This window comes from Fimicolochytrium jonesii (assembly GCF_025526975.1).
Source record: "Fimicolochytrium jonesii strain JEL569 chromosome Unknown EV422scaffold_3, whole genome shotgun sequence".
Lineage (NCBI taxonomy): Eukaryota > Fungi > Chytridiomycota > Chytridiomycetes > Spizellomycetales > Powellomycetaceae > Fimicolochytrium > Fimicolochytrium jonesii.
Window position 1 is genome coordinate 1,336,607 of NW_026515670.1, and position 24,877 is coordinate 1,361,483.

General features: G+C 55.3%; 8 protein-coding genes across 8 annotated transcripts; 4 read left to right on the forward strand and 4 right to left on the reverse strand.

Annotated features, from left to right (window-relative positions):
- Positions 1-758: 758 nt before the first annotated feature.
- Positions 759-1,821, forward strand: EV422DRAFT_492428 (NO signaling/Golgi transport ligand-binding domain-containing protein; the record flags this gene model as incomplete). The annotated part of the gene is made up of 5 exons (XM_053067598.1): positions 759-884; positions 975-1,063; positions 1,220-1,404; positions 1,496-1,620; positions 1,702-1,821. 5 exons carry the CDS (start codon positions 759-761, stop codon positions 1,819-1,821), a joined length of 645 nt encoding a protein of 214 aa, XP_052928876.1.
- Positions 1,822-2,398: 577 nt separating this feature from the next.
- On the reverse strand, positions 2,399-5,519 carry EV422DRAFT_576361 (uncharacterized protein; the record flags this gene model as incomplete). The annotated part of the gene is made up of 5 exons (XM_053073231.1): positions 4,849-5,519; positions 4,373-4,767; positions 4,214-4,294; positions 3,248-4,130; positions 2,399-3,151 (listed from the first exon to the last, which is right to left on the reverse strand). The coding sequence occupies exons 1-5, from the start codon at positions 5,125-5,127 to the stop codon at positions 2,399-2,401; spliced, it is 2,391 nt and encodes a 796-aa protein (XP_052928877.1). The 5' UTR covers positions 5,128-5,519.
- A 797-nt stretch (positions 5,520-6,316) lies between these two features.
- EV422DRAFT_503923 (uncharacterized protein) lies at positions 6,317-7,541 on the forward strand (the record flags this gene model as incomplete). The annotated part of the gene is made up of 2 exons (XM_053068390.1): positions 6,317-6,434; positions 6,505-7,541. 2 exons carry the CDS (start codon positions 6,317-6,319, stop codon positions 7,539-7,541), a joined length of 1,155 nt encoding a protein of 384 aa, XP_052928878.1.
- A 226-nt stretch (positions 7,542-7,767) lies between these two features.
- EV422DRAFT_248867 (calcium/calmodulin-dependent protein kinase type I) lies at positions 7,768-9,691 on the reverse strand. The gene is made up of 6 exons (XM_053065725.1): positions 9,373-9,691; positions 9,226-9,303; positions 8,907-9,140; positions 8,489-8,701; positions 8,281-8,415; positions 7,768-8,202 (listed from the first exon to the last, which is right to left on the reverse strand). The coding sequence occupies exons 1-6, from the start codon at positions 9,521-9,523 to the stop codon at positions 7,994-7,996; spliced, it is 1,020 nt and encodes a 339-aa protein (XP_052928879.1). The 5' UTR covers positions 9,524-9,691; the 3' UTR covers positions 7,768-7,993.
- Positions 9,670-14,161, forward strand: EV422DRAFT_517752 (protein-domain-containing protein). Its single transcript, XM_053069469.1, has 20 exons — positions 9,670-10,226; positions 10,303-10,386; positions 10,459-10,530; positions 10,600-10,734; positions 10,805-10,889; positions 10,950-11,016; positions 11,077-11,212; positions 11,275-11,404; positions 11,468-11,562; positions 11,633-11,839; positions 11,910-11,994; positions 12,061-12,238; positions 12,309-12,459; positions 12,530-12,578; positions 12,641-12,750; positions 12,814-13,001; positions 13,066-13,288; positions 13,368-13,443; positions 13,528-13,656; positions 13,739-14,161. Exons 1-20 carry the CDS (start codon positions 10,161-10,163, stop codon positions 13,957-13,959), a joined length of 2,487 nt encoding a protein of 828 aa, XP_052928880.1. The 5' UTR covers positions 9,670-10,160; the 3' UTR covers positions 13,960-14,161.
- Positions 14,162-14,976: 815 nt separating this feature from the next.
- Positions 14,977-19,270, reverse strand: EV422DRAFT_517767 (uncharacterized protein). Its single transcript, XM_053069470.1, has 9 exons — positions 18,772-19,270; positions 18,009-18,392; positions 17,873-17,939; positions 17,381-17,805; positions 16,890-17,301; positions 16,266-16,820; positions 16,028-16,159; positions 15,730-15,936; positions 14,977-15,654 (listed from the first exon to the last, which is right to left on the reverse strand). The coding sequence occupies exons 1-9, from the start codon at positions 18,973-18,975 to the stop codon at positions 15,215-15,217; spliced, it is 2,826 nt and encodes a 941-aa protein (XP_052928881.1). The 5' UTR covers positions 18,976-19,270; the 3' UTR covers positions 14,977-15,214.
- A 695-nt stretch (positions 19,271-19,965) lies between these two features.
- EV422DRAFT_249081 (uncharacterized protein) lies at positions 19,966-22,918 on the forward strand. Its single transcript, XM_053065726.1, has 5 exons — positions 19,966-21,209; positions 21,285-21,347; positions 21,431-22,291; positions 22,394-22,788; positions 22,843-22,918. The coding sequence occupies exons 1-4, from the start codon at positions 20,064-20,066 to the stop codon at positions 22,505-22,507; spliced, it is 2,184 nt and encodes a 727-aa protein (XP_052928882.1). The 5' UTR covers positions 19,966-20,063; the 3' UTR covers positions 22,508-22,788; positions 22,843-22,918.
- Positions 22,842-24,500, reverse strand: EV422DRAFT_617585 (uncharacterized protein). The gene has a single exon (XM_053074012.1). The coding sequence runs from the start codon at positions 24,242-24,244 to the stop codon at positions 23,276-23,278; it is 969 nt and encodes a 322-aa protein (XP_052928883.1). The 5' UTR covers positions 24,245-24,500; the 3' UTR covers positions 22,842-23,275.
- Positions 24,501-24,877: the final 377 nt, after the last annotated feature.

The following is a 24,877-nucleotide window of genomic DNA, read 5'->3' on the forward strand; positions in this document are numbered from 1 at the left end:
TGGAAAACAATGATGGCCTTTGGATCGCCCAAGAGAATGCGATAGGCGACATACGCAGCGAGATGCGTCTTTTCCAATTCCGGAAGTGCCCATGACAACGGCCTTATGGAACAACGGCTTCTTGAATGTGTTTTGGATTATGGTGTAAATTTCCCCGTAGCATTCCCGAACTAGCAAGTGCCGCCCGAAGTCCAGGAGTCCGAAAAACGTAGTACCCGCCGGCAGCGTTAAGAAGTTTGGGTCAGAGGTGCGATCGGCGCCAAGAAGGTTTTCCCAAGAGGAGGCGATCGCAACGTCCACTATTTTCAGAAAGCAGTTGAGGAGAGACCCCCCGTACAATGACTCTGCATAATATCATCTTCTCGTACCGTTCTGAATCAGAACCACCGTCCCGTCCGTGAACTCATCCGGGTTCTTTAGTTCGTTTCCGGTCGTCGCATCGAGGAGCCGCACGTTGTTGACCTCCGGTGCTTAGATGGGCGAGGGGTTTAACCTGATCGCATCCCGCTTGACATCCACCGGAGATTTCCCTTCCAAAGAGGTAACGGGGAAAAACAGGCCGGCGCTGTCCACGTGAGCGCGAGGCATGTCTAAAGGGAGTTTATTTGTCGTCTTTCCGAAGCAACGACGCTGCTGCTGTCATCTCCCCCTGCCCAATGTCGCTGCGAACGCAGCCCATGCACACAGCTATAGACGTCAGACAGGGCCGTTCAGATACCCCGGCACGCTAGCTGACCCTTATCCCTCGCACACGCACCATGAGCTTCCCCGCCTACCAAACCCCGACCCAATACAAACCCGCGCCAAGCAGCGCCCGCTCTCCATCCCACAACAAACGGCCACCAATACTCGAGCGGAACCTTACGAAAGGCAGGGCTAATGAGGTGGGATACCCTTTTAATTTGGAGTATGAACCTCCGCGTGGGAATGTCGGCTCACCTTGTTGTTTTCTCGGTGGTGTTTGACTTTGGAAGGTCAGCTTGTCGGCGTTCGCGTTCCTGTTCAGCGAGATGTTGAGTTACGCGACAAAGAAGAGTAGCGGGATACAGGATATGGAGAAAAAGTACGTATGCGCGGGGGGTGATCAGTCAATGAACTTCAAGTCGAGGCGAGGAGGAAAAGCTGGGAACGCGACACGATGGGAACGCCATGATGCGAACACGATGATCAAAACGACCGCACTGCATCCAAACTGATCTCCCCCACCCCCTCGCATCAGACTCTCCGACTTTGGCTACCGCGTCGGCATCCGCACCCTCGAACTCATCATCTTCCGCGACCGCACCGGCCGCCGAGACACGCGCCTCCTCAGCGTGCTCTCGTTCATCCATTCAACGGTGTGGAAAACGCTGTTTGGGAAGGCCGCGGATTCGTTGGAGAAGGGGACTGAGAACGAGGACGAGTGTATGTCTGTGGGTCGATGTGTGGGGTTGGGATGTGGGGTGACGATGAGGAAGGCCGGCTGATGTTGTGGGTTTATGACATGATGTGACAGATATGATATCCGACAACGAACCCAACGTCACGAAATTCATCGCGGTCCCCAAGGAAATGTCGCAGCTGAGTTGTGGGGCGTTCATCGGGGGGATCGTTGAGGCCGTACTAGACGGATCTGGCTTTGTAAGTCCTTTCGTTTCTTCTTAATGGGTTCCTTTTGCAATTGAAAGGGTGTGATTTTGATGTGTGATTGGTGTTTTTTAGCCGGCGAAAGTAAGCGCGCACGCGACAGCGTCGGACCAGTTTCCGTTGCGGACGACGATTTTGATGAAGTTTGATAAGAGTGGTGAGTTGGGGGAATTGCGCATACGCTGCTATTGTTGAGTGTGGTGAGGTACTGATGGCTTGTTTGGTAGTTTTGCAAAGGGAGAAGGCGTTTGAGGTGCGATGAGAGGCGAGGAGGACGGTTGCTTAGAATCTGTGTATATAGCCAGGGTGGGAGGTTGGAACGGCTTTGCTAGAGGGAAACTTCCAAGCATGGACGCGTGGTAGATGCGCGTAGCCGCTGGTGTTTCTGCAGCAGAGGGCTGGCCAGGAATCACGTCGATGGAAGGTGGATGACTAGGTTCCAACGGCGATTCCGGTGGTCACAGAGGCCACATCACCTCATCTTCCGTGAGCGAGCCTGGGAAAGCTCAGCGCCGCCCAGAATCACCAATGGAATACATACGTATGGGACGACCATATGTACTGTATATACAGGGCGTTCTTGTCGTTAGGACCACGGCCTTGTATTTTCATATGACATACGTTCACGTTCCACGATACACAAGTTGGCACAAACGCACACACACACATTCACACATATATAAAAACGCAAACACAGAAGGGTACTTTTCGGTATGCGCCACCACTTGTCTCCTGACTTTCGAAGGACCCCAATATCCGAGATCTTGCCCGCTCACACCCCCATCCTCCGCCCCCCATCCTCCGACCCCCCTTCACTCCCCCCATCCCCCTCCCTCGGCGCCCCCATCCCAAAATTCCACTCCCCCTCACTCAAATCATCCCCATCGCTATCCACCGCGCTCACATCCAACGATGCGTCCTCCACGACCTGCGCGGGAGATGCCTCGCCTGCAGTGGCGGTCCCAACACCCGCCCCACTCGACGAAGCCCGTCCCAACCCCGTCCAGTCACCTCTCAAAATCGCGCTCCCCCACCTCCTCGCCGTCGACGGGTTCACGGCGACTTCGTTCACGTGGCGGATGGGGTTGGGCGGGTTATACGCACTTGCGGTGTTGGTGGGGTGGCCGGTGAGGATGCTGGCGATGTCCCTGTGGCCGGGTGATCGGTGGAGTGTGCGCGCGATGTGGCCGACGTGGCCCGAGTCGTGCCGGGGCATCACGGGCTCTGTCGCTGCCGCGGGCGGGGTGGGATCGCTGGGCGGGGCGTGGATCTGTCGAGGCTGGGTCTGATCCTGATTGTGAGTCGAATCGGAGGCCACGCGGTGTTGGCGATGGTGTTGCAGAAACCCGAAGAGACGGGGGTCCACGGCGCCGTGGGTGGGCGCGGGCTCGATGATGTCTTCCGGGGCGGCGCGCGGCACCGTGGCGGGGATGTGGGTGGAGAAGGGCGTGCAGAGACGGGAGATTTGGGCGAGGTTGGTGTCGAGGAGGGTGAGGAAGGATGGGTCGGGGCATAATTTCATTTTCTGAGAAAAAAAAAAGAAACCAGAAAAAGGCAAAGGAGATGTCAATATCTCATATAGTGTGAAGTGGAAGTAGGAAGTGAGGAAGGAGACGCTTACCGCAACAATATCGTTCATCCCGGCCTTCTCAAACAGCATCCCCCGGATCCAGCTCCGCTCGCTCGGCGGCGCATACCGTATCATCCCCACCATGAACCTCACATTCGCTTCCAGGAACACCACCACGCCTACATCGCTCCCATGTACCTCCTCCCCCGTCTTCGCCGACACGGTGCGCGCGGGGGAGGAGAACCCTTTCGCCGCGGCCCCACTGCTCCGTTTGAGTTTCTCGTAAATCTCTTTACGACGCGTATATGCGCCCGTCCACCGCGCGGCACGCTCGAGGACCACCCGCTGGAGCGTCACCGTCCACGGGCGGAGGGTGTTGGGCACCACCATGAACCTGCTCGGGGAGCGGAACTCGATATCCCCCTCGCTCAACCCCGCGACGGTATCCAGGGCGCGCATGCAGGCGTCCCAGGCGCCGCCTTCAATCGCGGTGGTGAGCAGCTGCAGGCCGAGGGTGCGGTCGGCGAGCGGTGGCGCGTGCGCGGAGGGGCTGTAGGGCGTGGGTTCGGGGGTGTCGGAGGTGGGTTGGAAGGGTTGTTTGCGGCGGGTCACTGAAAATCTTCGGCCGGGGGTTTGTGCGTCTGCGACGGGTGCCGGTTGTGACGCGCTGGAGGGGGATGCTGAGGTGTTGGAGCTTGCAGTGGGCGCGGCTAAGCTCCCCACCTGGAGCAGTATCCCGCTCTCCCCGCCCGCGACGCACCGAGTGTAGTGGTCCGCATGGTGGTGGTGGGCGCGCCACCAGCCGAAGAGGGTTTTGTTGAGGTGGCAGATGATGGTCGGGGTGCGGGTGAGGTAGGTGAAGGTTAAAGGGAGTTTGAGAAGGCCTTGGAGGATGCGGAGGAGTTCGAGGTGGAGGGCCCAGTCTAGGGGATGTCTGGTGGGAGTAAAGGGGTGGTGTGAGTTTTTGTGCGCTGATCTCATGCAACACGATGCATTAGATACGGTTCTTCCACTTACTTCCTCGGCTTGCCCGCAAGATGCGCCATAAGGTTACTCATACATTGCAACCCATCCGCCTCCAAAAACGTCTCACACCACCTTTAAAAAGAAACACGCCAAACAAAACATCAATCTCCCATCCCGCTGAATCTCACACTCTCAAACATATAACCATACCTTGGCAACTCACACCAAACACAAACCCGCAACTCCCTCACAGCCTCCACCACCCTCCTCCCAACCACAACCTCCTCCAAACACTCGCTCACCACCCGTGCCAGAAACGCTACCCACGCTTGCGGCGTCTCCGGCTTACATTCCATCCAGCCACTGCAGTCACTGCCCGCTGTTGAGGTGATTGAAGAGTGGGATTGGCTGCGGCTGACAGGGAGGGGGGTGTGGGGGGAGAGGGAGGAAGCGTGATGGATTGGGGAAAGGGAGCATTTGGATTTGGAGAAGAGGTCTGGGGAGGATTTGGCGCGGTAGGCGCGGACGAGGTCCCATTTGGATTCGGTGGTTAGGTGCGTGGGGAGAGTGGGGGCGCGGGTGGGGGTCGTAGGGACTAGGGAGGACTATTCACAATCGCAGAGTAGTTAGTGGCTGAGCCCCGTCGTCGAGAGCACTCTGTGGATATTTTGACGAAAAACTCTTACCATAATCTCATCGAACCACCCATCGACGACATCCTTATCGGGGATCCCATCCGCGGCCCTCGCCACGCCGTTCTGATACCCCCCATGCATTCCACCTCCATGGCTCAGTGCATGTCCACCGTCTTTCTTCAACCCGGCTTCCACGATCCGGTGGTCGTTGTCGCTGCTGTTGGCGGTCACGGCGTGCGTGAGGGTCGAGTCCTTGATGGAGCGGCGGCGGGGTGTGCTGCCAGGGGTTTGGGTTGTGGGGTTGACCGTGGGGGGGCGGAAGAAGGGCATGACGGGCTGGGTCGAGGGCTGGAAGTTGGGGTTTTGGTGGTGGGTTGGAAGGCACTGGTCGGCTTGATGGGGTGTTCGGGGCTATCAGGCTCGGAGTTTAGAAGCTCTGTTGTTCGTGGTACCTATCGAAGCGAACGAATCCGACTTTTCAACCAATAAGGTGCGACAACTTCGAGCTTGTCCTCTCGCGGATATTCGTGTCAAATCGTAGGAGACAAAGCCGAAAGAAAAAGCCGACTCCTCGTATTCCTTCTAGATTGTCGTTGGTGTGAACAGCGAGAGCGCTAACCAGCTACGTAATTCCGGGTGAAGGATCTGCAGGCGAAAACCGTATAAATAACGAAAAAACAAGAGTTAATCATGAGTTATCATGAATCATGAGTTAATGCGAGTCAAGCTTTAGTGCTTCTTCCGCCGCATTCGTCATAGCTGACATATAGTGGCCTTCAGCGAAGCCCGGCTATGTGGTGGTTGTTCTTAGGGTCAATCCACGCAGTGCGTCGGCGATAACTTTAAGTCTAATGTCTATTGCTGCTCTCGGCGAACGCGGCCCGGTTGCCTGAGGCTTTTCGCGCCCATTCCCAATGGCCCCCTTCCTTCCGTGAGCGCCCTGTTGTCTGGGAGTCGAACGGTCTATATCTTACCTAGTTGATATCGTTCGCTAACTGACAGCGAGAAGGCGCTCTGAAAGGGGTATGCAGCGCGGCCGAACGGACTTACTGGCGGAGCCCAATGTGGGGCTTAGATGTAGAGCGTACTATAGCAAGAGCTTTTCCAAACTGACTGAATGTCTGCCGCTGGGAGGGAGCGAAACGGGCGGGAATCTCTGAGATGTGCCTTTGCAATGAAGTGAGCCAGGGCTCCTCTCCCAGGTGTGTTGTGTGTTGGTTTGCACGCGGAGTTGCTTATGCCAAATGACGGGATGCTTATGCTGTCATTCTCGCTCGGCGATGAGTCACCCGCCCGTCATTCGAGAGCTCTCTCTCTCTCTCTCTCTCTGTGTCAACCAAGATATCCAAGTACAGTATCATCACCCCAAGTGCCGCTGCATATACATAGAAGCAATACAGACTCCCTCAACACCCTTCAGTAGAGCAACATATACAAATAGATGCTTACAACCATATACAATAGATTGAGAAGAACCACACTTACACCCCCCCGCAATCGCACACCACACAAACTCAAAATGTCAACTTCCACCCGCTTGTTCGTCGGAAACCTCAACTTCGACACAACCGACGAGGGTCTATCTAGTCACTTTCCGAAGAGTCTCAAGGCATTTGTTGTTAGGGAAAGGGAGAATGGTAAGTTCTGAATTGCTTTCACAGTGGGACTCGCAGGCAGGTTTGCTTATATCGACTCTCTTCACTACAGCACGCTCACGAGGCTTCGGGTTCGTCTCATACGCCACATCCGCAGAAGCAGAGTCAGCCGCCAAAGGGCTACACGGCACAATCCTGGACGGCCGTGAATTGACCGTGCGGATAGAGTCGCCCAAAGCAACCGGCGGGTCCCCATCCCCAAAACCATCACCAAAACCTCAAAAGACCCCCACCAAACCCTCAAAAGACCCCAAACCCTTCCCCATCCACCCCGTCCCCCACCCCCTCGTGGACATTGGCGCCAACCTCACCAACCGCACCCTAGCCCCGCACATTGACGCCATCCTCGCCCAATCCGCCGCCGCCAACGTCAAAACGATCTTGATCACGGGAACCTCCCTGAAAGCTTCCAAAGAGGCTCTGCAGATGTGTATAGCGCAGGGAGATAACATCCATGGAGTGAAACTGTACGCAACGGCGGGCGTACACCCCCACGACGCATCGCACACCATCAAATCCGGGCCCGGGTGGATAACCCAACTCGAGACACTGATCACGGAAAACAAACCCCACATCAAAGCAGTAGGCGAATGCGGCCTCGACTACGACCGCAACTTCTCCACCCCCGCCGACCAACTCACCGTCTTTGAAGCCCAGCTGCACCTCGCGCAGAAACTCGCCCTGCCCGTGTTCCTACACAACCGTGACGCGCACGACGATTTTTTGAGGTTACTGAGGAAATACCCCTCCGTCCGCGCCTGCGTGCACTGCTACACCGACGACGACGCCTCCCATCTCCAAGCATACATCGACGCAGGGTACTACATCGGTATCACGGGCTGGGTATGCGACGAGCGACGCGGACTGAAACTGGCCGAGATCATCCACAAGATCCCGATGGGGCAGTTGATGGTCGAGACGGACGCGCCGTACCTTCTGCCGCGGAATGTGGTGGGGCGGAAGGTGAAGCAGAATGAGCCGGGGTTGTTGGGGTGGGTTGTCAAGAAGGTCGCGGAGTGTTATGGGTGCGAGGGGGCGGAGGTTGCTAGGAGGACTACGGAGAATGCTGAGAGGTTTTTTGGGATTTGAAATAGGAGTGCTTTTTTCCTAAGTACCTGTTTGTGCTATATACATTATGTAGATGATATCCGGAGATGTGTCTGTGGGACACTGCTACAGAACTAACCTCTAATATACGCCGATTCTATCATGCGATCGTTCGGTGCGGGTCGCAAGGTGGGGAGAATCCAGCTCCCCCGCCTTACTTTTCATTTGCCCGGTAACCGATACACCCCAATCACTGCGGAGGATTCGCACCCCCCAACGGTACAGCCTCCTCCCCCTCCCCGCCTTCCACAGTCGGATCCGTGGGGACCGGCACCTCGACCCTCGGCATCGCCGCCAACTTCTCCAACGCCTCCGTCGTCGAATCCGTCCGGTTCAACGAACTTGACATGTCCTTCGCAGCTTTAGCGGCTCGATTGATCGAGTTTATCGCAATCACGGCTGAGAGAAAAAAAAAGCCGACACGATGGAATGGGTCAGTACGAGACCTCCCGGGGTAGATAACAGGGGAGGTTATGATAACCCATACCACGCTTGAATGTGCGCCGCGCATTGAAATTCTTCTTCACGTTCGGCATCAGGTCCACCTGTGAGTCGGTGGAGAGCCACGGGTGCGCGAGGGCCTGCTTTACGGTGGCGCGGCGGGTGGGGTCGACTACTAGGAGGGAGGATATGAAGTCTTTTGCTGGAAACATCGATTTTTTCGGTTAGAGGGGTGAGCGCGGTATGCGATGATAAGAAAGGATGAGATGCCCTCCCTCACCTGGCTGAGAAACCTCGCACCAATATTCCTCGTCAAACTGATAATCGCAGGTCAAAATCGCGTGAAAGAGCTGCGCGTGGGATTCGTTTTGGCCCGCCCAGAAGGGTGTATACCCACACATGATCACATACGCAACTAAAAAAACACCCCATAATCAACACCTCTCATCAAATCATCCAGAACACAAGAAAGAACATTTAACACCTACTAACACCAATGGCCCACATATCAACCCCCTTGCCATGCCCCTTCTGCTTCAATATCTCCGGCGCGACGTAGTGTGGTGTCCCGCAGGCGGTTTGGAGGAACGCGCCTTCCTGCACCATTCGAGATAGGCCGAAATCGGTTACCATGAGGTCGGCGTTTTCGGAGGAGTCACGGAAGAGAAGGTTTTCGGGTTTGAGGTCTCTGTGCACGATGTCTTAAACCAATAAGAGCGACCGTCAGCCATCAGCCATCTATCAGCAGCAATCAACCATCAAGCACGTAACCCTAGCCCATCAACCAGCAACCATCGAACACCGATGATCAGGAAAAAGCCAGAAAAACCGACCGTTCGCTGTCGCTCACAGGTGGTTGCGCCTGCGGCGCCAATCGCTTCGCTCGCTATCGCTCTCGGCACTCACCCATATCATGCAAATACTCAATAGCAGTCAACAGCTGCCTAACCAGCACGGCGGCATCTTTCTCCGTATACGACCCTCTCTGCAATATCCGATCAAACAGCTCCCCACCGGAAGCCAGCTCCGTTATGAGGTAGACATGTGTGCGGGTCTCGAAACATTCTTCGAGACTGATGATGTGGGTGTGGTGCACTTTGCGGAGGACGTCGATTTCGCCGCGAAGGAGGTGGAGTTGGTCTGCGGATATGCATACCGTGGAAGTTCAATACCTGCGTTCTACATGTTGCTTATTGTGTATAGACTGTATATATCGCGGACGCACCTTTGAGTTGAGCTTTGTCAATTATCTTTGCAGCAAACTTCTTCGAGTCCGCTTTCCGCGTGCATTCTTTCACAATAGCTAAAACAAACCAACGATGCCGCTTAGCGGTGTGTAAACTGTCTTTTCCATAAGTTCGCAGGTACCCACCAAACGTGCCCACCCCCAACTGCTTCCCGGTGAAGAATTGCGCCTCGTAGGTGGAACTGTAGCGGCTGCCGCCGGTGGGGGGTACGACGACGCGGGAGGAGGGGTCACCTTGCTGGCGGGGGTGGAGGATTTTGTCGAAGAACCTTTTCATTGTTGTTGTTGTTGTTTCTGTATAGGACAAGGGGAGGTCGAAGCACTGGAAAGTGCTTGGTTCGAAAGCAGGGTCGAAAGGCAGTGGGGTAAAAAGTTGTGGATTGCGGCGTGCGGTCGGTCGGAGGCCCTTCGCTTCTGCCTTCGCTTGGCGCGGCGTGTCTTGTCTGTCTTGTCCGAAAGCCGAAAGCCGCAAGGGAGAGAGACTCGAGAGAGACTTTAGAGAGAGAGAGACAAGGCGGAACTGGAGAACTCGCGCGCGGTGCAACTTGCAAGTCTTCAACCCTTCGCATCCGTCCTTGCACTTGTTCGCTCGCTCGGGCACAACTATTCCCTCGGCCCCTAACAACACACCCAAATACTGTACAAGATCCCGCAACAGTCCTGCTCCTACGAAGAAGGGCTTGCGATTTTCACTTGTACAGGGTCATAGTCTTGCCGCATCACAGCGGGTCGCGGACACTCACTCACTCGGAGAAGGCTGCGAATTGGAAAGCGGAGGGAAGCTGAACAGGACGAAGGGGGGGGAAGCGGTTCTCACGAATACAGAAAGGCAACAGCAGAGCAGTTCTCGTTGGAACAGTCCCGTCTCCTGGAAGGGTGTAGACAACACGTCGCTCGGCTCGAGTACCAGAGGGATGACCGCCTCGTACGGCCTCTTCGATCTTGACGAGACTATAGACAGGCAAGATCCCCGGGAAAAGGTACTCCCTTCAAACCAAAAACCAGGCATCAAGCATCAGACTATCAACTAAACAGAGCTGGGCTACGAACTTGAAGGAGTTGTTGATAGGCTACGACTTCACAAAGCACCTGCGGAGTAATCGAAGTGATGGGGACTTCATGGGATTACTCCATGAACGAGTAAGCGTAGATGTGCTTTATTCTATAGAGACCGATGAAGGACGTAGGGTTCACACATATACACGTTTGCAGATAGGAGATAACGCAGAAAAAGTGTATAATGGGCTTCTGTACAGTATTCTTACCGATGCGCAATCGCAGAGAGTATGTCCATTTGATTCACGATGTTGTGCGGACGAGCTTCCCTCCTGAATATTGTTATTGTTCTTTTAGTACCTGAAACTGCTGGGGTTGGTGGTCACGGACCATTTCCGGCACGTCATTAGCAAGCTGCACAGTCTTGTCGATGATGCGGATTTGGTGCGGTGTCGCCCGTTCCGGAGATTGCGGCCATATGCAAGGGCAAAGGTGGGGTTGCCCGTCTTTCCCTTCTCACTCGAATGAGCGAGGTCTGACACTGACCCAAGATCTTCCGTAGATCATGGATATTGTATCCCACATCGCCGAGGTGCATGTCGAAAGCCTGCAATCCCTTTTAATTGCACTGATACGGCAGATCAAAGGTAATGGATGACCTCGCACGGGCATCCGTCAAGCATGCAGCAGCTAAGTCGTTTGAACAGGCAGCGATTATAGTCCAGAAAACATCGCCCTAGCAAAATCCATCATCACAATCCTCGGAAAGCACTGGTACGGATATACATACCCACCTATTATATCCCAAAGCCTCACTAAATGTAAAACCCACAGGCAACGCATCCCCCCCAACTCCGACCTGATCCCCGTCTCAGTCTTCTCCTTCCTCCGCCTGATCGCCGACCACAGCAAGGAAACCACCCTCCGCCAACTGGAAGTGGATTATGTATGCCTGATGCTTCGGAATCGCGTAGGTTTGCATCTCTCAACACGTAGAAGAAATCATCTAGCGATGGGCTTACTGTTTTGCAGTTCAGAGATTGTGCACGGATAGGAAGAGACCTGTTACGGGTTATTGTCGCGGTATCGCAGATTCCGCAGATTGATGGTATCGTGAACGATATGTTCAACGCACCGAGGCAGCTTGACCCGGTTCTGGATGGTAAGTTACTTCGCAGCGGTGGGTCCCTTGGTGTAAAACGGTGTCTCTGACGGTCTTTATCAGTGAGGCAGATATTAGCGACCCAAACCCCGCCGTTTGTGATTGCGCAACGAGTGACGCCTGAGATGGATATCAAGATGCGGTTCATATTAGACCGAGTATGTATTAGCACTTCGGTTTCGTATATACCAAGTGTTTCATCTGCTCACCTGTAAGTCATCCCCACAGGTAAAATCATCCGTCCGAAAAACAGCACTCAGCAACTTCCGCACCACCCTCCTCTCCGGGGCAGCACCGCAAACGGAATCAGGCGAACTGATATTCGCAGACGTCATCCGGTTCATATGCGCGAGCATACAGCCACCGAACCATATCCTGGACTCGAATATCGTGCAGAGATGGGAGGTTGTGCTGTTTTTGTTGGGACAAATCAGGGTATGTGTTCATGCAGATGTACAATGAGTATGTCACCTGAGAAATTCTGATGTCGGCTGGCGTTTGTTAGGACCCCGTCGCACTCCAAGACGCAAAACTCACCCTCTTCTTCGATTGGCTCTGCTGGACCGCAGGCGACAACATCATGTACATAGGTACCGTCCTCAACCCCCCTCCTCCCTCACAAACTCCGCATCTCACCCACATTCCCACCTCATTAGAACCCGGCATGCTACTAATAGAAAAGGGCGCCCAAGCCTCCGGCGACCGCACCATCGCTGCCGACCTGATCGAGTTTTTATCAATCATGGTCGACCGCTGGCTACCCCCCTATGCGGTGGAGATGAGGGAGAATATGAATGCTGCGATGGGGTTGTTGTTGCTACATAAGGTTACCCCGTAAGTTATACATCTCTGCTCTTTGATTTTGATTGTGTTGCGAGGGCGAGACTGACGTGTGAAAGGGTAGATCACTGAAACGACTACATGAGATTAACGGATGGGACGAGGTGACGGTCCGGCAGTGGAAGAGTTTGTTTCCGAGGCTTGCGGGGGTGGAGGAGCGAACGACAATTGGGCCGTCGAGAGCTGTTACGGTTGCTGTCCAAGAACCCCCGCAGGTAAAGGCACTGCGAGAATCGATTTTACCCGTCTGGGTTGCTCACCTTCTCTCTCTCTCCACACAACAAGCCGCCGACGAAGCCACCAGTACCCGCGCCACCGAGTGCTCCCAAATCAGGTAAGCGCGTGGGTCGGTGCAGGTCCTCAAACCGCTCACGGAAACTAACTCTCCCAAATAAGACATAACACCACAAGACCATTTCCTCCAACTCATCACAAAAGCCAATTCCGCCCCGTCCCACATCGCATCCCCGGTTTATCGCGCCATTGTCGAGATGTTTGCCGAGAGTGTAACGTCCCCCTCTTCCCGTCATTCCATCAAACAACACAATATACTCACACCGGAAAAACAGCCAGGTCTAGCCACCCGCGCATGCACGGATGCGCTCTTGCCGATCAGGACATCAGCGCTGCTGGAGCATATCGTGCACGTGTACACGCACTCCACGTCGGCGACGGCGAAAGATCAGTTGTTGAATCTGATGCAGATGCCGTGGAAGCATACGGAGAGTAGTGCGGTTTTGTGTGCTCAAGTGTTATCGTAAGTCCCCCTCAACTCCCCAACGCAAAAGGTTTTGCGATTGTCTTTCTGATGGTTCGTTTAGGTCCTTCACACCCCCGTATCAGACCTTCTACCGCGCCCTCGCCACCCACCTCCAAACACCCTTCGCCGAGCAGCTCCTGCAGGACCTTCAGGTCCTCCACGAGGAGAAGACAGACGAGTTCTACGCGACGCTGCTGAGAAATGCTTGTAGAGTGTTTGCGAAGGAGTGTCACGGGAATAAGGCGTTGATGGGGTTGGTGCTGGGGTTGATGGATTTTGCGATTGTGGGTAGTGGGGGTCGTGGGGGTAGTGTTTGGGTGGTTTGGATGGTGGAAATTGACTGACCTTTTTTGGTTCATGTAGGCACGGGACCTCTGTGATGCCTTGTTCAAGCGAGAGTTTCTACTGTTTGGGACGGCCGATCTTACCGAGTTGTTTCGTATGTATCGCCCTCATGGAGGCAGAACCTGAACCGAAATATCTGATTGCGCGCGTTGTCTCATCGAACTATTCTCTGCGTTAGGCCACTCTGTGTCAGAATGGGACGAGATCACAAACACGTTCCTGTGGAAACTGATCATCGCCGAGAAGCGGGGTCGGCAGCAGGAGATTGATGAGATTTGCAGGGTTCTCGCTACGATCGACATCGCCGGTAAGCCTCCTCGTTCCACCCTTTTACCTCGGTCCGCATCCCCCAACTCACTGTTTTCCCATCACCTCCCCTCCCCCCCTAGCCTCCCCCTCCACAACCGACGCCCTGGCAACCCTCCTCCTCACCACCTTCCCCACCGCGCAACAGATCCGCACAGCCGCATCCCAGCAGGGAGTGAACGGCAAGATGATTGTACAGGGGTGGCTGGCGATCGTGGACCGCGCCGCGTTTCTGGAGCTGTTGAGGCATATGGAGAGGGAGGAGAGTGCGTCGGTTATGGATCGGATTAGGGAGTATTTGTGAGGTGCTTAAGGGATAGATAGCCCCCCCGTTCTCGTATATATTTCATACTTGCATCTTTTTTCCCCCCAAATGTGGGTTATGCAACCCCTCGAATATCCCTCGGTTTTCAACAGGGGAGAAATGCGCCGTCATGCAGTTGCCGCTGAGGGTTTTTCCAGGCAGGAGCTTTCAAGGGGGGTCGGGAAGGGCCGATCTTGCAAATGTCAACGTAAGCTCGGGAACCGCGACGCGTAGCGATTGGAAAGAACGAGAAGACGGGTGTACGCGCGTGGGAATCGGGAACTATCCAAGAAATCGGGGAACTATCAAGCGCAAGGCCACACAAAAAAAAGGAGCATCACAACCCATCAATAATCAATATTGAAACGAACGCCCCAACCGCCCTAATAAGCCACGCAAATGCAGTGTGTATAACAAACAAAAAAGGCCAATCAATCAAAACAAAAACGGGGGGGGCGAAGCAAAAAAAAAAGAAGGGGGGGTGTAAGAAGTACTGTATTTCCTTTGCGGGATGGGGATGCTGGGGAGGCCGTAGCAGTGAGGTGTGTCGTGCGTGTGTGTGGGGTCTCCCGCTGAAGAGGTCAAAAAGACACACTATTGGGGGCGCATCGTTTGGGTGTATGTGTTTGGGTTGCGCGCGGCGTGCTGTGTGTGTGTGTGTGTGCGTGTGTGTGTGTTATGTGTGTGGCAAAATGAGGTCAACTTGTCCCGTTCCTGTGTTGTTTCTGGAGATCTCGAACCGGGGGCTACCGACTGGCCCCACCACCAGCGGTCTCGATCCTGGCCACCCCGCCCTGCTGCACTTCGGTGGGTGTGACGACGACATTGCGGGTTCGGCCTAGTTGCTATAAAAACCCCGCCCAAAAAAAAAACGCGCCCCGTAAATCACACCGCACATACCCAATGGGAGAATTTTTTTGTTTGGACTTACCGAACCACCCCCCCTCTGATGCCCCACGCCCACCATCTGCGCCTTCCCCTCACCCAACCCGTCGCGCACCTCCCTCCCCTCCCTCCCCCCATTTATACTCTGCCCTGAGCTATTGAACCCCTGGTGGTGGTTAGGGTGGTGGTGGTTATCAGACCGTCCCAAGCGGTCGGAGATGGTCGTGTCGGATTTGAGGCGTTCTACCATGCTTGGTGGGAGCTAAACCAAAAAAGAAAAACCGGGCGGACACAACACAAAAGAAAACGTCAATCATCAACCCCAAATAGAAAACAAATATGGGCAGTGTGTAAAAAAAGTGCGAGGGGTTTACAAACTCACCAACCACAACTCATCCTGAAACACCAGGATCATCCTAAACGCCTCCACAGCGAGTATATTCTCATCGTCCACCGCGTTCTTGCTCTTCGAATACAGCAGATTCGGCGTAATCACCGTCGCTAGGTTATCCAGGCCCATCTTGTTGCCTCCCACAACCACCGTCGATGTCGGGGTTATCGTCGTGGTCGTTGTCGTGTCTGTATGTGGTGGGACGTCCGTGTCGGTGTTGGATTCCGGATGGTGTTGGGAGGACGGCGTCTGTTGGGAAGATTGGGAGACCCCTTGGGAGAGGGGCGCCTCGACCTCGCAGAGCTCGGCGACTTCGCGGAGGAAGTAGGCGAGGACGGAGAGAACGTCGAGGTTGGGTTTGGGGAGCATGCAGCAGACGTAGTGGAGGGCTTCCTTCCTGCGGGCCGGAATCGCCATCTCTACAAAAAAAAACCATTCATAATCAATCCCAATCCCTCCCTCAAACAATCTTTCACAACCCTGGCCAGACGTACTCTGCGTAGCAATGAACAGCTTATGCAATTTCCACGTCAGCAGCGGTTCGGGCATATCCCGCAAAAACTTCTTGAGCAGCGCCGCGACCTGCACGGCGTGGTTGCCCGTGAGATCGATCGTCCGGGGGTCGCGGTCGATCTCGTCGGAGATGGTCTTGAGGTTGCGGATGTTGCCGTTTTTGCGGAAGATGCCTTCTACGCTGAGGTCTGAGGGGGGCCGTGATACGTGGATTTAGTGATTGTTTTGTGACGAGGGGTCTGATGAGACACCGGGTTCGATCCCGGACATTGTACTTACCCATGGTATGTAATGCCCTTATACACGAATCCACCAAAATCGGGATATGCAGCTGACCTGGCCTCGGCCCGAGCTCCGTATCCACTCCATACTTCTCCACAAGCGCTTCCAACGGCACTCCAAACGTCCCCTCTGCAAAAACAAAAAAAAAACGAAACCGTCAATATCTCATCCCACCACCCTTTCCCATTCATACCAAACCCCCGGCTCGCAACCTCGCCGAACGCATAAAACGCACCTTTCGACCTCCCCGGCTTCCGAATAGCATCCACCATCCTCCCCCACACACTCTGTTTCCTACTACACGCCACATCCATCAACTCCCCCAACGTAAACTGGTCCGCGACAAGTGGATGCAGCGCCTGCGCCGCAAGTTGGCGGACGGCCCAGTGGTCTAGGCCTGAGAGGTCCAGTAGCGAGGGTAAGTCGGTGGCGGGATCGCGAGGGGCTATGGGGTGTTTTTTCTTTTGTTTTGGGGCGAGGGAGGGGGCGTGGGTTATGGGCGTTTGGGTGAGGGTCGAGGTTGTGTCCAAAGGGGTGGAGGCTGAGAGGGGGGAGTGGGAGAAGGCTGCTGCTGCTGATGATTGTGACTTTGAAGGGATTGGTACGCCTGGACCAGCCAGGCTTTCGTCGTCGGATTTGGAGATACGGTCGCGGGAGGAGCCGCGGGAGGATGTTGTGCGGCGGATGTCGGAGGAGGGGACTGAGTCCCGAGTGTTTGCTTCGTCGGCGGGCGTGTCTTCGTCGCTGGAGAGACGGGAGGTGCGGTTGGGGTTTTTGCCGAGGGACTCCACTGTGGGATGAACAATCGGATCGTCAGCTCTCGAGTCACGTGCCAAAGTCAGTCCAACCGTACACTTACATTGGATATCCATCAGCGCACACAACCTCTTCAACGCACACCTCAACAGAAAAATATACTGATCCAACTGTGTCACCCTCTCGAACCCCACCTCCGGGCGCTCCCTCCCCTTCGCATGCAGTTCACAAACCACCTTCCTACTGCTCCCATCCACCGCCGCTCCTCTAAACGCCCCTCTCAAATCCACATCACAGACTGCGCATCGGAAACACGGTACATGCCACCGATCGAATTTAAGGCGGAAGCATTCTTCTTCGATGGGCTGGTTGCAGGAGGCGCAGAGGTCCGGGTTTGGGTCGGGCCCGCAATCGTCGAGGACGTGTTGGGGTGCCGTAGTGAAGGGGGTTTGGGAGGAGGAGGCGAGGCGGTCGAGGAAGTCTGAAACGGCAGTTTTGACGGCGTGGTCTCGTTCCTAATTCATAGTGATTAGTTGACAATGCCTAAACCATTCGAGGCGAACGTAGGTATCCCCTCCGGCTGACTGAACGTACCAGCTTCAACGCCCCCGTCAACGCCGACCTAATAAGTATCTTCAACGTATGCGCCAAACTCGTCACAAGCGAAATCATCTCCTTGGTCGCCTCCTGCCTCGTCTCCGCATTCTCCTGCACATAACTCAACAACGAAAAGAAATGCACAATCTTCTTTGTCAGCTGCTTCGGCTCCTTCGAGTGTTGCAGGCCGGTGGTATCGCCCAGGGAGGTGAGTTTGGCTTCAATGTCGTCGAGGACGGAGAAGAGGGCCGCAATGTGAGAGACAAAGTGGGTGCCTTGGATCAGGCCTTCTTCGCGCTTTTCGTGGGAGAGGTGGATGAGCATGTCGGAGATGCATTCGGCGGAGAGCTCTTCGAAGGCGGAGAGAACGTGGAGGATGCGGCCAGCTTTGTCGGCTATTGCTTGGTTGGCTTCGAGGTCGGCTGTGGAGAGAGGAGGGATGTGAGGAATTGTTCCCAGAGAGGTGTTATGGAAGCTCTATTCATTTACCTTTGTCGTTCGGTCCAGGGAGTTTCGGCGTGGGTTCTGTTGATGGGTTGACCGTAACGTTCCATAACTGTTGTATGATTGAGCGGAAGTCAGCGTTATCCCCTTTACACTAGTTCATACCCAACCCCTAACGAACCTTATAGATCATGTAGCATTCCGGATGCCACTTTTCCGTCCACGTCCCCTTATTCGTCTCCACAAAACTCTTCAAAACCGCCGTCTTACACCCCCCGCACTTGACCGCAAACAGATACGAGTAGTGCGTCTGGCAATACACGTTCCCTTCCTGCTCATAATACGAGTCGTGCTGTCGAAACACGGTGGGGCACACGGAACACGTGAAATGCTCCAGGTGGTATTTCTTCCCTAGTGCGTCGATGTGTGCGCCGCGGAGTGCGCCTCCGCATTTCGCGCAGAGGAGGTCTAGTCGCCGGAAGTAGTCCTTTTCGCAGAAGAATTGCCGTTGTCCGTCTGCGCCTGTAAGTGGGAAGAACTTTTCTGCTACTACTTGGTCGCAGTCCTACATCAAGCGATGTGTTTGAGTAAGTGGGTGTCATAACTTTGGGTTCAATGTGTTGCCATCATCCATCGTTCATCCAACCTCCATCGACATCCACCAAAATACATCCAACCTCCGTCGACATCCTCCATCCTCCATCCTCTATCCTCCATCCCTCTATCCTCTATCCTCCCTTCATGTGTCTACGAGCGGCATCGAGTTATGCAGTGGGCGGAGCTGCTCGCCGGTGCTCGCCAAGAACCGCGGTGAGGGGAGGATTGCGCCTTTGGCGCAACTGGGATTCGCTCCGCTCGTGCTCCCTCTCGCTCGCGAAATCGTTTGCTCCGGCCGAGCTCGCTAACGCTCCCACTCCCACCCCTCTTCCCAATCCTGGCCTCACCTGACACCTAAAACAATCCAAGTGATAGTGTCCATTGAGAGCCCTCACAAACTGCCCGTCAATCTGCAGACCACAGTGACTACATTTACTCTGCGAGGAAGGCAGTTGTTCCCTACTGGACTCTACGCCGCCGTGTTGAGCGACTGCAGGTGCTGTTGGTGCCGGTGGTGGCGGTGCCGTCGCTGCTTCTGGTGGTGGGCACATATTCGGTGGATTATACTTTGTGGTGGTTGGTTGTAGCTATCTAAAATGCCGACTCTGCGGTATAGTGAGGAGGGAGCGGCGATATGCAGAGCGGTATATGCGGACTAGATAGAGACGCTTGCTGAGGTTCAGACGAGCGCCAAGACCTGATTGGGAGGGTCGGGGTGTGTGTATGTGAGTCCGTGTATCGGATGTCGCTCTAGGGTAATGTCCGTAGTGTTCAAGATGGTGTTTCCGGACCCGGACTCGAAAAGCGTGCAGCGGCTGGAGATTTGCGACAAGCGGCGGAGGGGGGGGGGGGGGGGGGGTGGGGGCGTTCCGTTGGAGACGATAGGTATGCGGCGGCCCACACGTAGGGGGTGATCAGCAGCCAATGGCTCCGGGGGGGGGCGCTAGCGGGCAGGTTCCAGCGATAACTCAGTCAGTGGGTGGCCGTACTGTCCTGTATTGTGAGCGGTGCATGCAGCAGTAGTGACAAGTCGACCAACCAACCGCCAGCCAGCGTATAGCCCGCCTTGTTCATCACCCACCCACCCACACAGGCCCCCCGGGAATGGGATGAGGGGCGCGGCAACCGGGCATGCATGGCCTCACGTGCGCGGTCACGCACTGCGTTGGATTTAACGCCTCGCCAGCGCCACTGTGGCTTGCTTGAGGCACCGACTCCTTCGTCGCGTGACGCTTGATGAGAAAGGGGAACGAACGGCGCACATCGCTGACTGGCTGGCTGGATCTAATCGGTCCGCTAATTATTACTATAGAATCACTGCAATCGCTACTCCTTGGTAAAGTCTCTGGCTGGTTGACAGGCCATTTCCCACAGAGCTTCCTTCGAAAGCTTCCGCCATCGGGTGCAGCCATTCTGCATTGCATACGACCTTTAAGTCTCATCTCAGAAACCCCACGCAGTGAGCGGCTGGCTCTTTCCTACCGCCACCGTAGCGTCCGTCGTCCTTGTTTGATTTCACCCATCCAGTCCCAAGATCGCGCGATTCCCACGCGGCATCTGGGAGAACTTGGTCATCGTACGAAGGCAGGGATCGAACCTGTCATAACTCAATTCCCTTCCCAGTCGAAAGAAAGCGTCCATGTCTTACTTTCCCGACCTCAAAGACGAGTCCGTGGTCGGCGAGCCTGCTGCGGCAAACCCCACGGTAAACTTGTTAGACGACGCGAACTACGTTCGTAGCCCGTGGAAGAACGGGCTGGGAGAAACGCATCAGATAGCCATAAGCCCACCGACCGCAGACTTTGAAGCCGATGATTTCCTATGGCGGCTCCAGCTGTCCGAGGTCAGGGATTCCTGCTCGCTCTCAGTCTACCCGGGCTACGATATCGCGTTGTTGCTGCTGCCCACCGATAAGCCTGCTCCCAGCGCGCGTAGGAACTCCGTCACATCCCCGGTAGCCCTCCATCACAACGACCAGGCGACGGCGGTGCCGTTGCGCCCGCTTCAGCCATACACTTATAGCGGGGAATGGCCTACAACCTGCCGTTTGAGGACATCGCCCGTCCGCCATCTTACTTTCATCGCTAATCGCGATCGCACACGCGTCTCGGCAACGCTGGAAAACATTTGCTTGCATGGTTTACACTCGGATGGCGAATGTGGTGCGGAACATGAAATCAATGGGAGTGGGGCTCCACGCTCAGCTTCCCCGGAGCCGATAGATGATGATACGTCCGCTGTGGGTCGGCAACCTTCGAAGCCCAACGGGTCATCCGGGCCACAGTCCAGCAGTAAAATGCTCCTGGGCAACACATCAATCCTTTACGTCGTAACCGGAACCGTCAAAGTAAACGTCGAAGGCAGCGACAAGCCCTACGTCGTCAAAACCGGCCAAACCCTCATATGCCACCGCGAAGACGACGCCAGCCCAACCGACCTCACCATGAAACCCGTCCAACTCGACGGCACCGACTTCCCCAAAGAAACAGACCACCAAGACGCCAGCGTCCTCATCATCCAAATCAACCACATTCAACGCCAACGCCGCGAGTCCTCCCTCGCGGACCTCGGACCCGTCCGTCCGCGCGGCCGTACAGGGTCTATCATCGTATACGACGACCAACCGATCCCCGTCTACTCCGACCCCTCCGCCACCCCGCAATTACCCACGAACCCCACCTCCCCCTCCGAGATGCCGATACGCAACTGGGACTCGGCGAGGCATTACAAACCGCCCGTGTTTTCGTCGCGCTTCCAGAATGAGAGCGAGGTCCCGCCTGCGGTTGTGAGGGATAAGCTGGATATTGAGGAGTTTCCTGTGGGCGCGATCAGTACCGTGTGGATTAACATGGTTAAGCAGGGGTTGAGCGAGTGGTTGCGGATACCGGTTATCGTCGCAAGGGGCAAAGAGGAAGGACCCGTGGTATGGACTCTACCACGAGAATTTCCTTTTAAAACACAACAATAAGCATTTATTCACGTCAACCGCGCCATATTTCTTATTAGGTCGGGATAACAGCCGTAGTCCACGGCAACGAACTCAACGGCGTCCCATGCATCCACCGCGTCATCTCCGACATTGATGTCTCCTTCCTCCGCGGCACCGTCGTCGCCGTCCCCTGCGTCAACGTCCCCGGCTACCTCCGCTACACGCGCGAATTCTCCGACGGCAAAGACCTCAACCGCCTCTTCCCCGGCTCACCCACGGGAACCTCATCCCAGATATACGCGTATAACTTGATGCAGAAGGTGGTGAGGAAGTTTGATTACCTGATTGACCTGCATACGGCATCTTTTGGGCGGGTGAATAGTTATTATGTCCGGTGTGATATGAACGATGCCAGGAGTGCGAGTATGGCAAAGTTGCAGCAGCCGCAGATTATTTTGCATAATAGTGGGCAGGACGGTGAGTGTTGGGTCTCTGTGAGAGGGGAGACCGTGTCTGTCCCATCAGTACCGCATTGGACTCAAAGTACAAAACCAAACCCTCATCTCCCTCTCGACCACACAGGCGCCCTCCGCTCCGCAGCAATGTCCCTCTCCATCGCCTCCATAACCGTCGAAATCGGCAACCCCCAACTCTTCCAAAACCAATTCGTCCAATGGTCCTACCAAGGCGTCATGCGTATCCTCTCCTGGCTCTCCATGTTCACCCCCACTGTCCCAATAACCCATATCCCCGACGCCCTACCGCCATCCAGTACCATTTTGTGTTCAAAGGGGTATTGGATCTATACGCGCACGGGCGGGGTGCTGGAAGTGTATCCGGGCGTGAACAGTGTGGTGAAGAAGGGGGACCTGGTGGCAAGGATCAAGAATATTTTCGGGAACATTGTGGATGAGGTGTTTGCTCCCGGGACCGGTGTCGTAAGTGTCTTGTATCCGCCCTCTGATTTGATCTTGTTTTTTTTTTTGGTGTTTTTGGCTAGCCCGTGATTAACATGGGATTTGTGGAAATTTTTTTCGTAGACGATTGGAAGAAGCTCGAACCCGGTCGCGATGGCGGGCGACCGTGTGCTGCATATGGGCGTTATCAAGAGGGAGGGGGAGGTGTTGGCGAAGGAGGCGAAGGAGAATTACTGAGAAGCCTCCACCCCCCCAACCACCCGCCCTCGGTTGGCTGTTGCATTCCCGGGAAGCAGAAGAGAACTTTGCGGGTGGCAAAACTTTTTCCCACAGACCTTCTGCCTGATTCTGAGAAAAATCACCCACTCGGCTGGTCTGGGTGAATGGACGCCCGAGCAGCCAGACACTACTAGATCTAGTCTAGTCTCTCGGACAGGTGACGGAAAGGGGAGCGGGGTGGATACCACTCCCCCCTCGCACACCCCGTAGAGTCAAGGGCATCGGGGGACCCCCATTTTGTAAGAATGAAATGAATGAATATCTGGTTTTCTGTCTCTAACGAATACGAACAGGTGGTTCTGGTTCCATACACCCCACATGGACCGGTTTTATTTAGAGTGTCGGATAACTCCTTCTAGCGATCCTGTGGACAATTTTTGTTCTTGCTTCTAGATCCACGAAGGTGGTGGTTATTACGACTACGAATGGGTATATTAAGGCAGAGGAGTATTCGTGCTAGTCGATTCTATTACTGTGTTCCGGCGCTCCAGAAGTGACACCGGCGCGCGAGGTGTGAGCGATGGAGGGATTACCGGTCCCGGTCGTAGGGTGGTGGATATGAAACTCCGCACGCAGGAGGCACATCGTCGATGGCGGTATGCATTGGTAGTATGGTGGCCGGCGTTTTTCGTTTTCGTTTCGCTTGGCCCCGGCACGAAAGGCGATGAGTGAGGTTCTTCTCCCGTTGTCGTAAGGGTGATCATCCCCCAAACAACCCCGTTTCTCTCACGCCACGAACGAGGTTGACCTATTCGTCTCGGCCCCTGATCTCAACGATCCATGCCTATGCACATTCCCCCCCGAATATCCCCCTTCCATGCCTCCCTCCCTCGTCGTCCTCGCCCCGGACCCCAGCGCCTGCTGCATCTGGGTCTGCAACGGAATCGTCCACAGCTGAATCCCCTGCAACCAGCAATAATCCTCCAAAATAAACGTAAACATCAGCCACCCCCACTCGGTAATCACCCACTGCAGCGCGCACAGGATCACGTAGCTGGTCGAGAACACCAGCATGAAGACAAGCTGCCGGTAGTACACCGCGTCGATTGCGTCGATGCTCGTGTTGGCAGGGAGCCTTGGGGTCGTGGGGGTGGTGGACGCCGCCCCCGCGCCGCCGGGGGCAGGCACGTACTCTGCGGCGCGCTCCCTCGTGGTCGCCAACCCCTTACTCCTCGTACTCCTCGCGAGCCTCAGATGCCATCCCAAGCACGCGATGGTCGGGCCTGCGACGCTCAAAAAGCTCAACAAAAACAACACGTTGTACACCGCCGTCTTCCACGCATTCAGCTGCTGCCCACACGTCCCCGGATCCACCACCGGCGCCGTGATCATATGCTCCATGAACGCCGTGCTGCTCGCCCCCCACAGCCCCGTGCTGACCCCCGTCACCCACTTCCCCACCGCGTCCCCCTTCCGCATCGCCCGGTACAGCCCACCCAGCAGGTGGATCAGCATGTACCGGAACGTGAGGATCCCGAACAGGTTGCCGAGGACGATGAGCGCCGTACAGTTGCGCGAGAGCGACGCGTCCAGGTAGAACACCATCGTCGTGCGCTGGATCAGGTGCGAGATGCACATGGTGATCAGCGGGATGCGGAGGTGCGGCGCGAGCGCGGAGGCGAAGAGGAGGGAGTTGAGGTGGATCATCGTGTGCGACACGCTGATGGCGGTGATCGTGCTGAGGATGATGGTCATTTTTCTTAGGGTGCGGAGGTGGGGGATGTGATGTGATGTGTGGTGGGTAGGAAACGTCGTGATGTGTGGCAGTGAGAAAAGCGGCCTTTTGTGCGCAACGAACCGGGCTGGAGATAGAGCCTCAATCCGCTCGCACGCCCCGCGCCAGGAGGATAAGTTGTCGAACGGGTGTCTTTGAAGACGTGTCGCCCAGAAAAGCAAGCTTTTCAAAACGGTATAGAAAGCAGAAAAAGTGCGATGCTACGCCCCGGAAGTCTAACGAACATGCCCAAAGACCCTATCTTTGGTTAGCGGAATGGGAGCGACGAAAATCGACAGCGCGGTGTGTGGCTTTTGACAGCGAGTTTGTACTGAGCACACTTTATTCTTTTTCGGGGCACTTGATATTTATTCGGAAGAGAGAAGAAGAGAGAGGGGATTGCGCCTCGTGCTCATGAAGAGAATCTCTAATCGGAGTGCCGGAGCAGCCTTTCGGACGCCGGTCCCAGACCCATCCTATTCGTGCGCGACAAGCCCTTCAGAACCCTCTCGCATCTCATCACCGTGGATTCAGTAACAGCCAGGCCCCAACAACTCTCGAACCTTTCCCCAACCCCCAAAGCCGAAAGAGAAAATGCCCAAATCCAAATCCTC